The sequence below is a fragment of the Strigops habroptila genome, chromosome 8, assembly GCF_004027225.2.
Source record: "Strigops habroptila isolate Jane chromosome 8, bStrHab1.2.pri, whole genome shotgun sequence".
Taxonomy (NCBI): Eukaryota; Metazoa; Chordata; class Aves; order Psittaciformes; family Psittacidae; genus Strigops; species Strigops habroptila.
The window spans coordinates 951,618-967,921 of NC_044284.2; the positions used below are offsets into that span (position 1 = coordinate 951,618).

The 16,304-nt window shown below is 38.4% G+C and overlaps 1 protein-coding gene across 1 annotated transcript; it reads left to right on the forward strand.

Annotated features, from left to right (window-relative positions):
- The first annotated feature begins 837 nt into the window (after positions 1–837).
- On the forward strand, positions 838–16,096 carry VCAM1 (vascular cell adhesion molecule 1). Its single transcript, XM_030495692.1, is given in 12 exon segments — positions 838–1,378; positions 1,535–3,119; positions 8,312–8,684; positions 9,312–9,590; positions 10,270–10,587; positions 11,161–11,433; positions 12,087–12,350; positions 12,772–13,038; positions 14,380–14,426; positions 14,428–14,574; positions 14,576–14,648; positions 15,366–16,096. Coding segments are annotated over 10 exon segments (1,893 nt in total). The 5' UTR covers positions 838–1,378; positions 1,535–3,119; positions 8,312–8,620; the 3' UTR covers positions 15,527–16,096.
- The last annotated feature ends 208 nt before the right edge of the window (positions 16,097–16,304 follow it).

A 16,304-nucleotide genomic window follows, 5' to 3' on the forward strand; every position in this document is an offset into this window, starting at 1 on the left:
TTGACATTCCATGTACTTGAGAGAGCTCTCTGAATAATGTAGACATTTCTCTTTGGAGACACAGCAAGCAATTACAGGCAAGATAAAACTGGAAGGTCTCTCTGACATACCGAGTTAGGGTTCCAATGTGTTTCACCTTCAGTGACCTTAAAGAATAGCTATGAAATTTTTACAACTGATAGAACTTGGTTATTATGAGATTACCAAGAAGTTACAAATGACTTCTTGCTTGGCTTTATGTCCTAGTTCATTTAATTAGATCCTGCCAGGATTTCCAGTTATTCACAAAGGTTTGCTATGTGCCAGGAAAGTACTATTCCCAGTCGAGTCCAGTAGATAAATTGTGTCTGTCAGTCAAAGCACTGAACTTGGTTGTCTGAGTTTTGGTTGACTGAAAACAGATTGGAAGGATAAAGTGAGTCTTAAATGGCATATTGTACAATACAAATCCTGATGAAAATCGACCAGTATGAAATGCTTTCATTGAAACATCAAATTTGATAAAGAAGAGTAAGAAAATAAAAGATCAAGGTAAGTTTACAGATAATTCACAAAAATGAAACTTACTTCATGAAGAATGTTATGCAGAATTGCCAACTCATCATTCATGCATCTTTAAAATAACCTACATCTTCAGACTAATGGTCTTTTTTAATTGTACTGTCCAATCTTTTTGAAAACTTAGAAAGCAGTGTGGTTACGTGTGTTAAAATAGTAATATGATGATCTAGTAAGCACTAGTAAATCATGCAGATTAATTTCCATCGGGAAGTTATGGGTTTTTAAGCACACTGCTTACTTTCTAACCTTAATTTTCCAATTAATAAATTGCATATCAAAATAAATGAAGAAGAAACTTTTCAATTACTAAATACAATATGCAGGATAAAGGGAAACAATTGTTCTTAAATTGCCTGAGATCCTAAATTGTTAATACAATATGGTGTGCAAACATATTTTCTGAAGCCATAAACTACAGCAGGATCCATATGCTGACCTTAGAGGTGGAATGAACATCTCTTCGTGCCACAGAATTCAGTACAGTCATGGCACAAGAAACCTGAAAGTGCAAGAAAAACAAAATCAGCAGCTGGATCTTGGCACCATAGCAGACAAATCAGTGTAATAAAAGGTAATAATAAATCATTTAAAGGCCGATAGTTTTATATCAAACACTTCAGATCAATAATACAGATATCTGAGAGAGTATTTATCTTCTGTGTGAGATAATTGTATAGTATTCATTCAAATAATCTAGGAAACTGAGTGTGAGATAATTCTTGCTGAATTCACCCTTGAAATTCCTGTGCCTGATGGTCTTGCAGATACCAAGTCACCGTGCTACTTGATATCGTGAATACAGAAAGCCATTACAGAGGTAAGATTAATCTCAAGCTCACGAGCCTGCCTCAGAACTTGACTGGATTTTGTCCTTGATCCGCAAAAGGTGTCGACACCGCATATGCAGCATTTATGTGTTTTCTTTATCTTTTAAAAAGTGTGAGCTGCACAGAAATGTTTTGTTTCTCATTAGGATGACCCGGCTTCCAAGTGAAAGCCCTCATAGTAGCTGCATGGTCATGTCACCCAGTCAGTACTGATTCCATTCGCAGGGAGAGACCCTCGGCCAGAGAACTGTGCGGGTAGAGCAACTGTCCGTAGCTGAGCTGTTGGAAGAGAGGTACTAATGTGGTACTAATGATCCACTAATGTGATTGTAATTATAGTCAGAATTGAAATCAATAGAGGCAAAATTTTCCAACCAAAAGGGTCATTAAACCATCTGTTCCTCAGGAATTGGTATTCACATATAATTCTGGGCAATTTCAAGAGGGATCCTTGGCTAAGAATCATGGGAATGGTGAAAGTCAGACATTTCTCAAAGTAATTCAGCATAGTCCTTTGTCCTGCCTGCCAGCAATTTCAAACACGCGTCACATTTCTCAGGTTGCCTCTCTTATCACTAGAGAGTAACATGGGCTGTGATAGAGGGTGACACAGCTATGAGAGTCATTCTTGCTCAGTTGTCTCTATCAGACAACAAGGACTAGGCCTTTGATGCCTAGCCAAGTAATTGTCTTGAAGAGGGAAATCAATCCCAGCAACTCGCATCTTTCTTACCCTTGCTAGAAGAACTCATGTTTTTTATCACTTAGCTACTCCTATAGTAGCATATTCCTGCCATCAAAGTGTTAACAGAGCAAGTAGTTAAGATGATACTTTGTGGGGAACAAATGAAAGAGAGAAACAGTCCGAGTAACAAAACAGCATGTTGTTGATTTAGGGACATTCAAAAGAAAAGGAAAGGTGCTAGATCCTAAACAGACTTGCAGCTGGCTTGAAGTGTTACTTACTTTGTTAGTATATGTACAGGCACACAAACACACATATTTTGCTACTGCAAAATGCTTTCTCCTGGGTGCTTGTCATACAATACTTGTCATTTTGGCTTGGTGGAAATAAAAATCAGTTCATTCCTTCTTTTCTATTTGGACGGTCATTTTCTTTAGAACTTTCAGTCTGTTTCCAGAGAGGGAAAAGTGACAATATCTACATAAGAGAAAAATTTCCTTATGTGTTTTAAAAACCCTCAAAATTAAAAAAAAAAAAATAGAAATGGAGCAATCCCTGTAATCCTCACCCACATGGAAGATTTTAAAATTTTGATTCTTTAATCATGCAGTGATTTAATTCCTTTCTGATATCTGTGTAATATTTCTACCTGTTAGTGAGCCAGTCTGTGGGACTACAAAGATTGCATTAATATCATGCAGCACAGCAAAAATGACATCTATACAGCTGAACACAGCTCTTCAGAATAGGTACCATTGTACGAGAATAAAGAGTATAGTCTGTGATTGACAAGTTGAAGGATGATCAATTGATATCATTGCAGTTAGCAGTAGTTTGTTCAGGAGAATCCAAATTCTGCATTTGTTCCAGCTGGAATGGTATGTTACAGACCTTGCTGTCATCATTTCACTTTGTCTTTCTGTGTCCGTAGGGACATGCGTGTACCTCATGACTGAAGAACAGGAAGGAGGTGGGAAATAGGGAGGTGGCTGATCTCTATTTTCCCGTAATCAACGATCTACAAGTGCCTTGGAGAGCAGATGCTGGTGAGTAATAACAGAGCGTGATGAAAAAGTTCCCCATCCTTTGCTTGATTACCTTCATCTGACGATGTGAAATGCTGGCCTTAGTGTACAGAGATATTTAGTGGTATGGAAATTTCATGTAGAGTGTTGGGGGAATCAAGAAACTTGGCCATGTTCATTGATAAATGTTTTCAGCTGACTTAATCTTGCTATATCCCAGGTCCTAAACAGCATCTGTGCTTTGACCCAAAACTCACATTATTTCTTTTCTCTGACCATTTTGAAGGAGTTTTGTCTGAGAAGCTGTAATTCCAGTGAGGAGAAATGACTTTGACGTGCCTCAGGATATTTGGCTCAAAATAAAAGCAGATCTGAGCTCTTATTTCAAAATTGCCAAAGAGATTTTGAATACTCGTGTTTGAATTTGGCTCTTACTATACACTGGAGGCTATTTCAGAAGGGAAACATTTGTCAATGTGAAGACAATAGAAGCTCAGCTACCCACCCTAAAGAAGTTAGACTCACAGTACGGTACTTGTCGCTGTAGGTATGTGAATTAAAAGGCTGTTCAACAGTTTCACTTTTAGATCCAGCATCACTAAAATAACACTTTGGTTTTTGGTTTTATTTTTTTCAGAAATAAGACTTGGAATTTCCAGAGCTTGTTTTTCGCCAGCAGCACGAGACTAAGATAAAAAGTAGGGACTTTTTCTCTGATGGCTTCTATTCATTCCTTAGATTAACTTCTCATTCTTTCTGTGAAGTGAAATAGGCGATGCCTCTGAATAGAAAAAAAAATAAGGAATTAGCTATTTTGTAGTCTATGCCACTTATCATACTTCAGTATTGTTTTATCTGACATCTTTTGTGGATTCTGGATGCCTGCAGACCAACCAGACAGGAAATGTCATAGGAGCTGGTGCCTGAGAAAAATCACGAAGGAAGTAGATGTATTTATTTTTATATTCAGTATTTCAGAAATTCCTGAAAAGGGAAAGAAGCAGATGATAAAACTTTCTGAAGTTGTTTCTTTTTTCCCTTTTTTCAATAGATGACAAGTTAGATGTGGAGTACAATTGTAAGGTGTGATGTGGGTTACAGGGTAATGCGTTGGTGTTCTTTTTGTAGCTGGGAACAAAGTTACAATTCCTGAAACAGACACAACCCTTTAAATAGATCTGCAGGTAGAGCTCATCCTTCCCATCTGGAGATGAAAATTATAGGGAGTCAGTGATGCTCTCCTCCCCCTTTTGGGGGCTATACAGATGTTGTGTTATTGTCAGGTGATGAGAAAGAAGGTGGAGGGAATTAGGGAAAGCAAAGGGTCAGGAAAGCTTTGGGAACCAAAAAGCCAGTAGGCACTGAGGAAGGCGATATAACCCATATAGCAGGCTACTGAGGTGCTGAGAATTGAAGATTTGGCATCTGTCAGATCATTATCTGCTGTGTAAGCCATATAGTCAGCAGTACTCATACATATCCTCCAGGTTCATGGTTTTTCAGTTACTTGATCAAGATATGACCATATTAAAGATGTTCCTTTGGATGGAGTGCCTGAAGGGAATTCCTTCTTTGTTGATGCAGATATGTTTTCTCTCCAAGAGTAGTTCTCGTTTGAGTTACAACACATTCCTCTTGCTTTTATTCTTTAGGCATGATCATACTGTGGAGGTATCAGACACTCTTTGCATAGGGTGAAAGCTCTTCATTCCAGCTGCTTCCATAAAGCATCAGAAACTCTGTGAGAGGCTTTCTTCTACTCAGACATCCAGTATGCATTCCAAGGAGATCTTTCGTGAGATGGGTGGGGGCTGCAGTTTGAATGGGGGACCTAAGTATGAACTTGCTGTAATACCTCTACAATCTGAGGCTGAAGAGTTGTTGAGTCAGACTTAATTAAGTCTTAATTAAGTTTTTAATTAATTAAGAAGTGTTGAGTCAGGCATCTTCTCACCTGAATGCCAGGCCTTCCACTGAATGATTCTGCCCTCTCAAGCTCGTGGAACACAGATGCTTAACAATAAACATGTTGCATGTGTTTCTGTGTTAGGGCCCTGCATGGAAGTTATTATTCCAGCACTGGATGTTTTTAGCAGAAATCCTGAATGGTGGCTCTAGGTACAGCTGTTGGGATGGAGTGCCATGAAGTATTTTATTGCTGACCTCTTCTCCATAGGCCATAAATCACAAAACCAGTGGTGCAGCTTTGAATAGACCAAATTCTGCATGAGGGGTTAGCCTTTCAGCTTCCCCTCGTAGCCTCCCTGAGACAGTGCAGTACATTAAAAATCATAGAATCATAGAATAGTTAGGAAGAGGGTTAGAAATGTTGGGTAATGAACATGTTGGGTAACGTGCATTTTGGTCAGAGAGAGTTTTTTATCTCTTGGCTAGAGGAAATTAATGGAAGTTCATCATATAGGTATTTAGCAGCGTTGAAGAAGTATGAATTAAAGCAAAAGTTGAACATAGTTCTGAAATGGGTTTCTTTTCTTTCATTCCAAAAATAGGCTGAAGTAAGTTTCAGTTTCCTGAAGGACATTTGTATTTTCTGATGCCAGGCCAAAAATGATGTGTTCGGTATTTCCAAACTCCCTTCTGAGACACACAATTGTCTTCTCTTTGTCCAACAAAGCCTGGGAAAAGACTCTTTTGATTACTAGATTATTGGAAAACATATTTACATCCCAGTGCTTAATTCTTTTAATCTCTTTTGCCTGTAGTAATATTTCTGTAATATTTGTTACATTCCAGTCTTCATTGCGCTCTGCATGTGTCAGGTTTTCTTCCAGTTGAACACTTGATCTTACTGTGAACACTTCCTATAACACTTGATCTCACTGTGAATCTAGACACATCCTCTGGGTTTATCCCCAGCGTCCTCCTTTGTGCAATTTGAATAAAAAGCTTGATTATGTGAACTCTTGAGGTCAGCTGCTGATCTCTATACAGGCCAGCCTGTCCTGGAAATAAGCAAGCTGGATAGCCATTCTCCTATTTGCAAGCTGAGGCAGAGGATAGTAGGAGCAACAGTAAAGCACATGTTCTGTTTAAAATACACAGAAGGCTCACATTTGAAGTTGGGTAAAGAACAAGTTTTAAGAAATTTGTTTCATTTCTTTGTCAGATCTGTACTTCCTTTAATGATATTTCTTGGCTAACCCTGCTCTCGCCTGTAGAGTCTGAGTTAAGTTTGTCTGTCACTCAGTGTAATAGTCCCTCTGGTAAGGATCCAACTCCAGTGAAGTTAATGGCAGCTGTCCAGTTTAGTTTTACTGAGAGCTAGATCAGTTATTTCCTATTTCATGTTATCTGATGAAGGGCTTGATTACAGTTTTTCCAGCATGCGGATATGGCCTCCTATGTTTATATCTTTTTGTGTCTAGAAACTGATTTCCCAGAAATAGGGAGATTTTGCCTTTTCCCTGTCAGCTTAGCCTATGATTATTAAGCAGTCAGGCAGAAGAGTTTCATTTCTCGCTTCTCTCTGCCCGTGGTTAAAGAGTCTTTATTTGCAACTTAGCTAAGAGAGTACACTCTTCTTCACCAAAACCCATTCCAGTGAAATCACATTCTGTAGATGTTGTTACCTCCTCTGGATGGATTTTGGATTTCTGGATTTGATAGCAGTACTTCCAGAACAGTACTCTGCTTGCATTTGCTGACACTTAGGACATTGTTTTTAATTCCTCCTCCTCTAATAAAAATAATGATGAAGATAATAGAAATAATATATTATGGGAGAATCCACTGGCAGTTCCAGTGAATATCAGCTTTAGTGACTTTTGGTGAGGCATTGCTAGGTGCTTCAGATGGCCCTGGTTTATTGTCTTCAGGGTAATTCTTGGATTGTGTTATTTATTTTTTCCATCTTTCTGAACACTGCTGTTATTACAAATCATTATTATTTTGAAGACATACTTTCTGCCTGAAAGCACAGTTTGTATCTTCCTACAATCATTATGTCCCTTTTAAATTTATGAGTTTATGAGAAGTATATGAAATAAGTGGTTGATGCGTCTTATCTTGACCTCATGTGTTTCTGTAGCAGCTTGTCCTGTCCAGCTACCCTTTGATAAGGGTGCAAATGTAGGGGCAGGTGCAGCCAGGGAAAAGCATTAAAAAATAGAAGACGACACACTGACTCTAAGCCAGCAGAAGCTTTACATCCTCTGGTACTACTTTCACCTGAACATGGTGTTTTGGAGCTAGCATTAGGTTATTAAATGTAAAATCTGCTTGACTCAAAAAGCATCATGTTGATGTGGTGCCAGCTTTCAGCAGTGACATTTCTTTAGCATCTACAGCATTGTAACTTCAGCTTTTATTTTTTCAAGTTATTACTCATTTATTAGACATCATTGAATCTGTGCTGTTTATAAAATGTACTGTATGAGGGCAATATTTCACAGGCATCAAATGACCAAACTGTTACCTACAAACGATTTACGAGAGACATTTTAAAATAACATATATGTTCAGTTTTGAATCTCTTGCTGCTTTTATTTAGGGATTCATAACTGACCAATACAAACTACTCAAGCAGTTGAATAAATAAACAGTTGAGATCTGGAAACCTTCATCCATTCTTTGTATTCATAGCATTTCCCAATTGAAAATTAAACACTGAAAATGTAACTTTACTTTTTTCATAGCACTGTTGCTATATTAGCCAGTAATAGTTGTCCTCGAAAAGGTTCCAATCTGGATTCACATACCCACTGGAAACCAAACACTGAAAATAATCCCGGAGCTGTATTATAAACTGGTATTCTTCAATACATAAACTGGACATAGGAGAACGGAGAGGCATATCAGTGATGTAATGCGTACCAGTAACATCTTGAAAGAGGGACATTTTAGAGACATTTTTAAAGTGAAACTGGGAAGATTTGTTCAGTCAGTTAATCCCAAAAAGATGAGCCTGGGTCAAGCTGATCAACTTGGATCTCCAGACTTCTGTTATCTAACTTATTTCTTCATTTTTAAACTTAGGAATGGGCGTAACATCACCTCTTGAACTGGTGGTGCAGTTGTCAAGGGGAACACTGAGCTGGGTAAAGTTATTTACAGAATTGAGTATTGTTAGAAGTATTCTCAAGACTCAGTCCTGCAAAAATATTTACACTGAAAGCAAACTTGAACAACTTGTCCATCTGAGATACAGTGCCATTCAATTGCTGGGAATTACCCTCATTCTTTCATTTTATCAGTTGTTTGCAGGATCGGATCTTGCGCCTTTTATGTACAGTGGGCAGCGTTAGTATTCCCTGTTTTCCTGGGCTTCCAATTGTGCATTACAGAGAGCAGCAGAGGGCGCAGCCCGGCGTGGATTCCTCCCGCTCCGGATTTCCCCGTCCAGGGATTTCCCACTCCACCTCGACCACAGCCTCTATAAAGAGGACACTGGAGCTATGCTCGTGAACTGGTGCAGAGCAGCAGGATCTCACTGTGCTTCTTAACGGAGAACAGAAACCAAGGCTTTTGAACCTACTTTCTTTACATAGTAACAGCAATTACGAATGTTAAAAGAGATGGGAAGAACAAGCCAAGCTGTGCTAGTAATTTTGTATGTGTTCACGACTGGTAAGTTGGTGTGTGTTATTTGTCTTTATTTGGTTTTGACTTAGTTAGGTGTAAACTGACCTACAGTTTACTGCTAGGTCTTTATTTCTCTTTGTTCCAGTTACTTTTCCATCTCAGTGAACACAACTGGCAATTAAGTAGTTCTGCCAAAATGTCAGGAAGCTTTTTTTGACATTTATTTTCAGCTTTTCTGTGCTCTGCAATGACACAGTCATTTTCTTATTGAGTTTGCTAAAAGACAGTCTAGGAGACAACTGCAGTATATCAGTGCATTTTTGATTTTTACTGTCATCCCTGACAGCATCAGTCAAGTTTGGTACCGAATGTCCTGTTGAAATTCATTCTGCAGTTGTCCTTGCTAATCTTGCCACTCCTTGTCTCAAATGTTACAGTTTTAGAACCAGATCCACCTGACAAAAAACGTTATATTGTGCCAATGCATTTATTTTCACTGACAGTGTTGGGTTTATGCTATTTTATACATGAGAACTGCCTATTAGAGTCTCTATTATCTTTGACAAAAATAGCAATGTTTATGGGAAATTTTGGAGATGTAAACCACTGCATAAGCTTTATTAGTTCAACCTCTACATGCTGCTGAGTTTATGTCTGTTCTCTCTCTTGCAGTTAAAGCTTTTGAAATGGAGATTATACCTGCTAACAGAATTGTTAAACAGATCGGAGAAACACTCAGACTCACATGCAATACTACTGGCTGTGCATCACCAAGTTTTTCCTGGAGAACCCAGATGGACAACCCCCTTGGAGGAACAGTGAATAACTATAGGACATACTCTACCTTGACTATGAATCCAGTTAGCATTGTGAATTCTCATGACTATCTATGTACTGTCTTCTGTGGTGAGAAAGAGAAAAAAGAGAAGAGTGTCAAAGTTGAACTTTACTGTAAGTAAAAATGTAAAATTCTCTATAAGTAGTACACATTTGTACCGAATCAAGAAGTGTTTTTAGGTATGGTGGTTGGTAGTTAACTGATAATGCTGGGATAATGGGTCTGCTATAGTTCAACATGTATTCCTTGTAAGATCTGTCTCTTTGAGACACTTTCTGAGCCCCTTTCTGCTTAGCTTTCTGCACTGAAGGTTGTATGTACTGATCTTATTTATTCTCATTCTTAGTCATCCTTGAAAGCCAGAGCATAGACTGCCCAAAACATTTGTAAGGCTGGAAAAAAATAAAGAATCAAAGCGTTTGCAGTCTGCAGGGGAATGGTTCTGTTGCCTGAACAGCACAGAAAACAGGATAGCACCAGTGTATGGATTGCTCTGGGTGCCTATATTTAGGCAGCTGTACCGCTGTCTAGGTGCCTTGCTGGATTTTATTAGATCATTTGTGATCATATTTCAACAATGGTACAGGTATAATTCCTGTTAATGTATGAACTGCGTATAAAAGACCTGTATGTCTTCCTATCAAGATATAGCTGATGTCTGATAATAAAGTTGATACAATGTCATGTTCTGAATGTCTCTAAACTCAAGATGTTTGGTGTCTGGATCTTGCTCTTATGTTGACCCTACAGCTCATCTCTACTAGACTAAAGAAATGGATTTTATTCTTTTAGCTTTTCCCAGAGATCCTGTCATTGAGATCAGCCCATCCTTAGTTGCTGCAGAACCAGTCACTGTCATCTGTAAAATTCCTGATGTGTATCCTTCTCATTACCTGGAAGTACTCCTAAAGAAAGAGGAACATGTTCTTCATGAGGAAAATTTTTATGAAGATGACAGCACAAATGCAGAGAACAAAACTGTCAGATATTCGTTTAATCCCACGGCTGAAGATATTGGGAAAGAGATCACCTGTGTGGCCAAGTTACCCATTCCTAATATGGACTTTGAACCCAAAGAAAGAGTAACTTCTGAGAAACTGACTGCAAACTGTAAGCATTTTCCTTCTGGGCTTTTCACACCAATTCCTGTTTAATGTTAAGTTTCATGGAATGGGTTTCCAAAGTGTGTGCTATAAATAATTTATAATCTGCACTTCTTATTTATATTATTTATGACACAAGTTCAATTCTGTTGTATTCAGTAGCAGTCACTGAGTCATTAAATACCACTGTTGTTCATGATAGAAGTTAGGCAATGCCTACGGTGGGCACTGGTGCTCATTCAGAAAGTCATGACCACAAGAAAACTGGCAGATGCATGTTATTAAAATTGCTGTATTATGCTTAGCAGCTACAAATTTATAGTCCTGAAACAATAGGGAGACAAATGGAAGAATAAAAAACTAATAATAATTTGTATACATTTTGTCTAGCTTAGCTTTCAAAGCTGCAAGCTAAATGTCTTATCAAGCCTGGAAAAATTGTTCCACTGTGTTACTGGAATAAACATGATTCATTTGTTCTTGATATTGTGTGCAGTGTACCTCCAGAGAAGCTAGTGTAAAAGATGTGCATGTCATTCTTCATTCACTTACTGACCTTCTCTCTTTTGTTTTCTTCCAGTTGGCCCACAAAATACTGTCATTACTGCATCTCCAGGCAACTGGCCAATGGAAGGAGACACTCTAAACCTCACTTGTGTGACTGAGAGTAATCCACCAGCACAAACAGTTTGGAGAAAACATCTGGCTGATGAAAGCATTCAGCTTCTGACAACAAACAATGTCCTCTCTATTCCTGATGCCCATTTCACTGATTCAGGACTGTACATCTGTGAAGTGACTAATCTGGTAACAAACAAAACAGAGAAAGCAACTGTGGACATAGTTATACAAGGTACAAGTCTGCTTGAATTTAACCTGTATTACCCACTACCCAACTGCCTGTTGGGTTGGAGGATGCTGAAACACTGAAAATTAGGAAATGACTGGGGCGTTCCTTGTTATGTATTCAGGAGTTAGCTTTCAATACTGCTGCTCTTCATGGGCTGTGCTTTTCATTTCTGTGCTTCATTTTCAATTAATTCTCTCTGTGCTGCTGTTGTGCATACATACTACTTGCACTTCCTGCAATGCAATACTCAAAGTGATAAAAGAATCTGGAGAAGTGGTGATGTGGGGGACACTGTTCTTTCCTTGAAGTGCTAATGTATGTAGCAGTTTCACAGGGACATCATAGTCTCCTTCTTTGAACTTGTAATTTTAGTCATTAGCAGTAAATTTAGTAGTTATTTAATAGTAAATCAATTTGGGACATTATTAGTATTGGTATCAGTAACTGTATCAGTGTTAGTGTTGGTATTGTATTATTAGTATTATTGGTACTATTAGTATTATTATTGATACTGTTTCAATGGAGCCAAAAGTCTCAGATGGAGCCTGGGGCCAAAACTAAAGAGATCCTTGGGCAAGCAATTCCTGCTTTCTTAAACCCCTCCCCATCTTTAGTACTTTTGCATTAGTGTAAGAGCATTTTCTTTTGTCATGCAGGTGCTCCAGACATTACAGAACTCTCCATTGAACCTTCTACCACAGTTCAAGAAGGAGAAAATGTTTCCATACGATGTTCTGCTGAGGGTAACCCTTCTCCAAGGATTATTTTAAGGAGAAAACCTGACGGTGCAGACTTGGGGCCTTATAGTGAGGGGAGAATTCTCCTTCCATCTGTGACGTTCCTAAATGGAGGAGACTATGAATGTGTAGCAGAAAATAAGTTTGGGAAAAGTAGAAGTGAAATAACACTTAATGTGGAATGTAAGTATGTGTAATGTTTTCCCAGTCATTTAAAAATAATTAGTTTATGCTCCGCTTACTTCAGTGATAAATGTACCAATAAAATGAAACACCACCCTGTGAGTACAATAAACCCAGCCTAGTCCTCTGCTCTTCCCCAAAGAAAGGAGCAGTGCTGATGAGCGACACAAAGACATGAAAGCCTTAATGTAATGACAGACCTAATCCTAATGTAATCAGGATCTGGATGAGCATGAAACCCTTCTTAACATTCTTAGTTTTAAACCAAGAGTGTGGTAGCTCTGGCACTATGTGCTTTACTTGTTCCAAGAATGAGAAAGAAATTAACTTTGGGAGGCCAGCAACCTGAAATCCCATAGGACATGCTATATCCACCTCTAAAAAATCCAGTGATGATTAACCACAGGGTTCTTCCTTTCAGATGGACCAAAGAATACAATGATCTCTGTTATCCCTGCCACTGCTGTTAAAGAAGGAGAAACTGTGATAATGAAATGTACTAGTTCTGGCAATCCGGCTCCAGTGATCTCTTGGAAGAAAAAGAAGACTACTGGGGAGCCTGAGAAAATTTATACAGATGCAACTTTAACCATACAGAACATAAAAAGTCAAGATCTGGGGCTTTATGAATGTGAAGCTTATAACCAATTCGGCAAAGAAGAAAAAGATGTGAAATTACTTGTTCAAGGTTAGTAGAACAAGACAGAACGTGAGTTTTCTGGTTTATGTATTTTAGGTCCAGATCTCATTCTGTGAAGGACAGGGGAATTCTGTCTTTGATGTCAGTGGAGTTCAAGGGTGGCCTTAATGTCATTAAGTCATTTAGGAGGCTTTAAATAATGAAAGGTGAAGTCTGCCTTAGTACATCTAGCTTATGCAAAGGTCTCGTGGCAGTTGAGCTTCCATCACTCCTGCCAAGTGGCAGATGTATGCATGAGGCAGAGAAGATATGCAGTGCCTGTATGTTCTTCCAAATAGCTCACTGAAGCATCCAGATATCTGCATGCAAAAGATTCAAAGAGAGTGTACATGCTGAAACCTCCCTGTGGAGGGGCTGTTTTACAGTCCCTTGGCTCTCCTTTAAGTTACAACTCTCTCCTGTTCTTGCAAGCTGCATTTAAGCTACACCAAATACCGATTGCCCTGATAGCCAAGTTTCATTTTCAGCAGTGAGAGAACTTCTCTGCTTTAGCCCTGCTGCTTCTGTTTATTGCATGGCAACAGTATATTGCTTAGAGATCACTTCTGCCACTAGTCCATCTCTCTTCCTTATTCTTTACTATTTTTGTAACTGCGCCAAAAGATACACTTTCAGTTTTCCCTTCAAGTGCAGTGACACAAGGAGAAAGTGTTACCACCTCTTGCACCTTTATGGATGTTGCCTCTGTTCAGAGTACTCCGTGAAAAAAAATAGGTGATGGGATCACAACCCTTGAAACAGAAGGTGGCAAATTCTTCAATTCCATTAAGAATGAATTGTTTTTTAAATCCTGAGATGAGTTGCAGTTACTCACGTTCTTGTCATCAGTGGTGGGACCTTAGTGCTGACAAAAACTTCTGTCCAAAACGGCAGATGTACAAAATCATTGCTGCTTCAAAATCATTCATAGTTCCACTTCCACCTTTGAAAACAGGATGTAAAATTGTGGAGCCTATTGAAAAAAGTACTATTCTAGAACTCGTTCCTTTGCCTTTCCTCTTCTGTTGAAAGAGGACATGTGGGGCTGTTGGTCCTTGTCCTTTAATGAACTCAAATGAATAAACAATGAATTTAAAATAAGAAACGAAGAAAAGGCTCCATATAGTGTAGAAGATATGCAATATACTCCATTAATTGACAAAATGTCTGTCAGCTGACGATTGCAGTGTGTGAAGGATAGTGACAGAGTAGTGTCTAAAGTTATATGCTTGAATATTATGTTAAATCCCTTCACAAAGTGAACTAGTACTTTGTGTGTACAAGCTGCTGGTACCTCATGAGTTTTTCGCTTCTGTTTATTGCTAAATCCTACCTTGCATTTCTTTTCAGTTCCTCCCCAAAATATCACTGTGTTAGTATATCCATCAGAAAATGTTAAAAGAAGGAGAAAATACCACTATTACATGTAGCACATACAGTAACCTACCATCAGAGATGGTCCTGAAAAAGGTCCATCAGGAGAAAGAAATTATTCTGCCATCAGTGAACAGAAACTTTATACTCTACAAAGTCACCAAAAATGATAAGAGGCAGATATTTGCTTGATGTTTTCAATGAGGTTGGAAACAACATCACAGTGATTGAGATAGCTGTTGTAGGCAGGTAGATCTATTGCCCTAAACTTATTTTGTTCATACTTTCTAATGAATTTTGTGACAAGATAAGCACAACTAGCTCATGGCTGAACCTTGTGCAACAATACTGCAGTTAACCTAAAAAACACCCAAAACCCAACAACCAAACCAAACCAAAATCAAGCCAAATCCTCAGCACCAAACAGCTGGGGAGAATAAGCTGTATTTAACCTCCTTTCAGTGTAGGAGGTGTTGTCTCTCCTACTCAAACTTGTGCAGTAGCTTTAAAGATAGGGCCACATGCATGAACAGTGAAACTAATCCAGAGAAAGTTCTGTTTCACAGATAGATAGATCTAAAGATTGGGCTTTTTTAAACATTGTCTTCTCCTGAAGTGTGGTTTCCAGGAGGTAGAAATGTCCCAAAATGTTTCCTGGGTATAATACATGATACTCTTGTATTCTCCATGAAATCCGTCATATTCTTCATTGTAGATGATATCAGGTGGGTTTGAACTTGCAGAGCACACTCAAGACCAAGAATAGGATTTGAAGTGTGTAATATGAAGTTACTACCAAAAAAAAAAGGCATAAGGAAAACGTTTTGAAATGTGCTTTGTGCAAGAAAACAGAACTAATGTTCCAAATGAAGGTCATGAATAACACTGCTTTTACAGGAATATACGTGTCTCTTTCAGTCGGTTTTTACACAACTTTTTTCTCCTCTTATCTCCAATTTCAGAAAGATTGGAAAAACTGGATCAAATGATCCCACTGATTATTGCATTTTCCTCTGTGACAGCAGTAGCAGTACCTGCAGTTGCAATTTTGATCTACGTGTCAAGAAAAGCAAAGATAAATGGATCCTACAGTCTTGTAAAAGCACTCAGGCTGAAAGTGTGATCCCATGAATAGAAGTCTAAGTTCATAATAAGCAATGTTATTTATTGTTGGGACTGGTTCTACTTTTCTGTGGCATACAGTAACAAACAAGTGACTTAAGAACACCACCACGTGATAGCAAATGGATTGTTTTCCTGTTTTGATAAGTATTTTGGTATTTCAATTAAAGGAAAAACTGGCATCCTATCCTAGAAGTGGGTAATTCACTTCTGTGTTGAAGCATGCTGAACAAAGAGTGCCTTGGAGAACTAAGTTTGTACATAGTGTATCATTTGTGTTGTAAATGTGTTCAACTGACTATCAGTTTGTAAACTTGCACCCTTACTGCAACTGTACAGGGAAATGTTCAGTCAAAGATGTAAATCAGCATTACTTGAGCTGATCAGATGATAATATTTTATTTTGTATTACCTACAGAGCAAATGTTTTTAATACAACTTGTCTGCTTGTGGTAATGTTTGGAAAATGTTCTCTTTTCACTCATGTTGCCATAAACCCTGTCCCTTCAATGAAATTCCACAGTCACTGGGCTATGCATTTCTGATAATTTAAATGAATTTAAGCTCTCAAGGCTCATGTGTGAAACATTCTATTTTCCATATTACTCAGAAAGTGCCTGGGATTATAGCCTAGTTAGTTTTAGGAAAGCTGAGGTATTTTGGTAAGGTTTAATCATTCTCAAATCAATGTCAGAATTTTGTTATTTCATGAGGAGCCAGATCAGACCCTTCATGTAGAGTCGGCTGCTGATAAATATGCTTTATAGATTTCTACTGTG